The sequence below is a fragment of the Pezoporus occidentalis genome, unplaced genomic scaffold (genome assembly GCF_034315485.1).
Source record: "Pezoporus occidentalis ecotype Australia unplaced genomic scaffold, CSIRO_AGI_Poc_V1 ctg16, whole genome shotgun sequence".
In the NCBI taxonomy this organism is placed as follows: Eukaryota; Metazoa; Chordata; class Aves; order Psittaciformes; family Psittacidae; genus Pezoporus; species Pezoporus occidentalis.
The window spans coordinates 3,668,939-3,674,938 of NW_026913425.1; the positions used below are offsets into that span (position 1 = coordinate 3,668,939).

Consider the following 6,000-nt stretch of genomic DNA (forward strand, 5'->3'; position numbering starts at 1 on the left):
CTTGGTTTTGTTGGTACAGCATGTGAAGGACAGCTATTTACAGAGGAATACTATTAGCCTTTGGGTTCAGTTCAAGTTTTGGTTTTTCTTTTTTTTAAGAGTTAAGTAGCCACTGTCTCAAAATCAACAATATTATACAATCAAGCTAAGCAAGCTAATATTTGAAACAAGAAATTCTATTTTACAAATTTCATTACTTCTAGTAGAACCAAAATAGAAACATAATTTAATTTTAGGTTTCCAAAACAATTAACTGCCCAAAATACTAAGCAAACTATAAGTTTCCTCTTTACCTTTATCTTCCCAGGGAACATCATTTATTTGATTCAACATCAAGCAAGAATCTCAGCTGAAATCCTTTTATTAAAATGCATGAGAATAGTTACAGGAAATCTCACAAACAGATCACAGACAACTAGTAAAACCAAAATATTTAAGAAGGATCTATCTATAGACCCTTGCAACAGCTCTTCCATGTGATATGTTCAGTCCCCCCTCTGCCATACTACTTTGTGATTCTACATTAGCACACAAAGTGACTTCAAAAGTAAGGAAAACAACTAATCCCACCTAACAAAATTATCAAGCAAAGACAAATAAAAATATGAGTACATTGGAATGAGGTGTTCAGTCAACATAACTTAGGTTGTCAGGGTCCATCTGGAAATACTGGTTCTGTGTATAAGGTATGTTAAAATACATAGTCAGACAAAACTTAAATGCAGACATGCATTCATACTCACTAATTTCAAAGCTGAAAGGAAACGGCAGTCAAGGTTTGGCTTATATGAGGCCTCTGCCCTTTCAAGTTAAGTGTGTGGATGACTAAAGGTATGCAAGATCACTTTTTGTGGGCAATGAATGCGACATAAGTTAGCAAAGACTGAATGAAATGCAAAAAAATAGCCTCTGAAAAAGTGTACAACTTTCCTAAACCAATTTTTGCAAATAAAAGAAATCCAGAAGCGTGTCTGACAGTGAGTTTCAAGTTACAGAGAAGTTCTTGTAGACTCCTTTCATCATGACACATTCTAGATGAATAGAGCGTGGATTCTGCCCGACAAAAGTCTTTCCCTGAAGAGAAACTGGAATAAACTATTTCACTTTAAGCTGTGTCTTCAAACTGGAAGTATGGTTAATGTAGGTCCATACCTTAGGTCTTAGAAACACTACACGGGACAAGTTACCTGGGCCGATGAGTGATTCAGGAGCAACTATACTCCTTCCAATACCCCTAACCACTCTGTGTATCTATACACAATACATTTTGCTAGATGTTATTTTTGTAACAGCTACAAAAAGGTGAGGAAAAGCATCACGTTTTTGTTGCTGAAGACACATTCTAGAACAATGACACTTTTTCAGTGCTTGATGCCAAAAGGCATTTAAAAGAACAGTTGGCAGCAACCTCAATGCCAGGGCTGCTGTTCATCCACAAGGTCACTGCACTGTGTACAATATTGTGCAAAAACACAGTGTCTAGCTTAAGGAATACAATCAACTGAATTTTACGACCATAAAAACTAAACTAATGATTCAGACAATGCTCCAATTAATAAATGTCAGTAACACTATGCTTCCAGCAGCTAACTGCACAGAAGTATCTTTGAAATGTGACAGCTCAATTTTTAAAAAGCTTAATTATTCTAGCTGACAACCTAAACTCACAGCCATACACTATCAGCACACTTTAAAGTGTCAGCATGCAATAAAATGCAGCAAAAAAAAAGCTCAGTGAGATTATTAAAGTAAGTAGCTCAATAAATGAATTGAGCTGGCTTCAAATAACAAAGAAAAAAAACATATAAAGAGGGGAAGCATCCAAGGAGGTTAGCTCATTTTGACAGCCCAAGCCAGAACAGTAGGTGAAGAAACAATTCTCAGCTGTATGACAAGTCAATAGTGCAAAAATTAAAAGCTTTAGTGTACATTACAACGCAGTATCCTGAGAAGCAGGATGGAACTTACACCTGGCCACTAGTACCCTGCATGTTTCTGAAATAATTCAGAACCGCAAGTAAGCTTCCTAGGGGCTTGGAGGAGGCTAGAGGGGAAAACCGGGGCAAATTCACTAAGCGTAACTATTTGGGTCAGTCAAAATGGAGAAAAAAGACCGCATTAGTATCATATACACAAAGTTACCGTCAAAATAAAGAAACCTGTATTTTTTTTTCCGCCAAAATAACGCATCTGAAACACGATTTGCGTTAATCTTATCAACAGCAGGACACGCGCAAACCTGAACTTGTAAAACGGCTCTGCCCGTTTCTAGGGCTTCCGAAGCCGCTTCTATCCTACCAGCCCTCCTCACCGCCCTGCTCCAAACCCGCGGGGGGCAGGCCCCCTCACCACTGCCAGCCAGCGCCCGCCAGTCCCGAGGCCACAGCACGACTGCCGCCGGCCCTTCCCCACTTCCCGCAGCGGGAGCCGCCCCCCCTCACGCCGCGAAGGGCCGGGGCCTCTCCCTCCCCCACCTCCCGGGCTGCCCGTGGCTGGGCGCAGCGGGCTCTCCCGCCGCCGCGACATCCAGGAAGGCTCACGTCGCCCGCAGCCTCACCTTGAAGGGGTTGTTGAGGTCCGGGTCGGCGAACGGGTTGCTGTCGAAGTCCGACATGATGGGGGGCAGACAGGCGCTGTTATCACTGGGTGGCGGCCCTAGCCCTGCAGCGCCCCCAACACTCACCGACTCGCAGACTGCCCCCCGCCACCGCTGTCGCTACAATCCGAGACCTAGCCCGCCCCCCGCTACCGACCAGCCACGGGCGGCCCACCTCCCAAAATGGCCGCCCCGGAAGTGAGGTGCAGGGCGGGACGGCCCTACAGGGGAGGAGAGCTTCCAGTGCCAGCGCCGAGGGGCCGGACTAAGGCAGGTCACGGGAAAGCCGGTTCCTCGAGCCGAGCCGAGCCGAGCCGAGCCGAGCCGAGCCGAGCCGAGCCGAGCCGAGCCGAGCCGGGCGGGCAGGGCAGCGCAGGGCAGGGCAGGGCAGGGCGGCAGGAGGCTTGGGAGGGGCCATACCCAGGGTGGATGAAGGCTGATGCGTTACTGTGGTCGGGGCTGTTGGCCGCTCGTCGCCGCTCCACTTGGGATGATGAGGAAAGATGGGGGCTTTGTTCCGCCGCCATGTGTTGTCAGCACCAGGCGCGGGGGAAGGAGGGCCCGGCGAGACTGGTGGCAGGGGCGTGCGGACGTGACCCGCGGCCATGGCGGGGCGGGATACCTCACCTCAGAGAGCAGCGCCCGGGCGGGCAGTCCCGAGGTGGCGGCTGGGCCGGTGTGCCCTGACTTGCTGACCGTGTCTCGGTGCCATGGTAGACGGTAGCCAACAGAGGAGGTGCGAGCACTCCGCTTTCCTGCACCCTTCCCCGACTCAGCCCGTCTCGCATGGACAGTGAAATGATGGCAGAAAGGAAGCCTTCAAACTTGAGGCTTATTTGGTAAAACGCAGACTTGGTCTCTTGTTCTCTTCTGTTGGCATGATAAATGGCTTACCAAGCGTATGGCTTACGAAGGGCTGTAGGTAGGCTTTGAACCGCGGTCACAAAATCCTGCTTCCATGAGTGGACACATCAAAAGGGCTTCTTGGAAGTGTTCAACTTTTTCAAATGCTTCCTCAGAAATATTGACACTGCAGTTTGAAGAACCAGGTCCGAATGATGCAAATAAATGAGAGCAGCTGTTGGAAGCACTGAAGAACCTTTAGTTGAAATCTCAAATGCCATCTGCTTGATACCAAACAGTCTGTGTTGATGCAACCCTACTAAAACCAATGAATCCTGACTTGCTTTACATGCTTTTTACATAAATATTTAAATTTTGATTTAAATTTTAAAAAAAGGAAAAAAGGTTTCTTAGGTCAGACAAAAAGAAATTGTTATCAGAGTGAAACTGGCCTTTTAACTTTCTGGCATTCAAATACGATATTTTTTTTGTTTTTTTCCCCATGAAATAATCATAGGCTAACACACTGTCCAGGGCTTTTTGAAGGCTGACTCAGCATGTTAGCACTTTCATGTACCTAACTGGCTCTACATATATCAATACTCTTACCCTGGCACTGGCAGTTGTTATAATGGTGACGTTCTGTCAACAGGTCAGGGAAAAGTGTATGTGTACACAAGAATTGATTTTGCACAGATCAGTAAAGAAAGCAGTAATTGTTTCTAGGCTTGTTCTAATTTATGCACAAGTTTCTCAATTGTTCCTGAAGGACCGTCAGATATAAGATGGCATGAAAATGGGGCAAATCATAAAAGTGTAGCTTCTAAACAACAAAACACTTTAAACTTTTTTGTTTCTATGAAGTATAAAACACTTCACACTTCAAAAAACACCAAGGCAGCTGTTCTGTGATCAACAAAAGAATGTTACACTGTTAGTCACAAGTGACAGCAAATAATTTTGTTTTCCAACATTCGCCCGTGACTCGATATATCATAGCTCAATGGTATGTGTTGATACTTCAAAAGCTTTGTGCATTGGCCACTGTACTTGCTCCTCTTTCAACTGAACAGGAATGAATGAATGAATGCATGCATGAACTAAGGTTTGGCTGAAAAGAGTATCTTTTCCTGTGTGTTGCTGGTGCTTCAAAACGTGGACTTCTATGATAATAATTTGTGCACAGTTAAAGGGGAATAATCTGTCATCTCATCTGAGTTTCAAGGCATTAATGAAACTGCATTAGGATGTTTTTTGGAAAGGGTAATAAATATTTTCCATTAAACGATAGCACTTTGGTAGTGCATCTTTGCTTGCTACTGAAAGTGTTAACTTTGGGAGGTACCAATTGACTGCAAGCTAATAGAAAATGAGAATTTATTATTTCAACTAATTGAGTAGTTTGTGCTATACATAAACAATGTGGGCAATATAAATGGTCATCATTTGATGGTGAGGGTTGACATTGTCAGTTATTTTCTCCATCTTCCAAAGGAGTTTCAGAATTAGAAAAGAGACATGATTAGGCAAGGATGCCCTTCAGTGAGTGCTCTCTACACCGTGTTTTCAAAATAGTAGATTTTTTTTCTGTAAGAATTACCTACTTGCAATCAACTATTTCTAATTCAGCTACAAGATACAGCTCAAAAATACATCAATTGGATTTTTAATATGCTAGTAAATGAATTGAAAAATACAGTCTAGTAGAGAATCGCTGACATTGTTTAGATAAAACTATATCTCTGAACTAAAAATGCCCCAGCCTCCTGGGATTGGTTTTATTCAGTGGTTTTTCAGTAATACCAAAATAGTTGCTTTCTTTGCAAACAAAATAACCCTAGATTGAATTAGCCATTTCCTCAGAAAGAAGAGTTTAAATGTCAAGAAACAGTACATCTGAACTGCTTGCATGAGTACTGTACTTGTATGCTGCATTTAAGAAATCTTATGTAAAGGACTGACGATATTATTGCTTCAAATTGTGGTTCTCTCAATTTTCTGTCACTTGTAGAATTTGCAGTGCTTATGCCAACCGCAGATGGTGGTGAGGAGCACTCAGATCAGCTGAAAGGAAAATACGACAGTTTTCTTTCAATACAAAATGTTCAAATGCTGAGTAGAGAACCAAGTGATCTCTTTTAAACAGCTCTCTCTCCCAGTGAAAATCACAGTTTTACAGAGGATGGACTTTCAAAAAATAAAACAAAGCTGTAACAAGTAAGCCCTAGTAGTGTCAAATTAGGTCATATGCAGATATCAATTTTAAAGTTGATGAATGTTGAGGCAAACTACAGCTAGCCTGTTAGGTAAAACCTAACCTGAAGTGTTATTCAGTAACAGCTCTTGGAACAACTTAAAATAGCAAGAGCCTTTTCCTAGGTTTCACAGCGGTGAGATTGACTTGCAAAATATTGAATAGATTTTAACTTAGGAGAGGGGGAAGAGAAACGTGATAAATAGGTATTTCAGTATAATACTTGAAGGTCAAGAGCTGCAATATCCCCTCAAAAATATTCTGCCTCAAATGAAAAGAAATGAAGCCCAGATTCCCCAAGATAATG

The 6,000-nt window shown here is 43.0% G+C and overlaps 1 protein-coding gene across 3 annotated transcripts in view; it reads right to left on the reverse strand.

Moving 5' to 3' along the window:
- SCAMP1 (secretory carrier membrane protein 1) overlaps positions 1–2,783 on the reverse strand; it is a 39,235-nt gene extending 36,452 nt beyond the window's left edge. For 2 of the 3 annotated variants that reach the window (XM_062612354.1, XM_062612355.1), the window contains exon 1: positions 2,558–2,783. In XM_062612354.1, the coding sequence (XP_062468338.1) occupies positions 2,558–2,614 (57 nt within the window). In that variant the 5' untranslated portion in view covers positions 2,615–2,783. The remainder of the gene's footprint in view (positions 1–2,557) is intronic. The other variant, XM_062612353.1, reaches the window with a different exon arrangement.
- Positions 2,784–6,000: the final 3,217 nt, after the last annotated feature.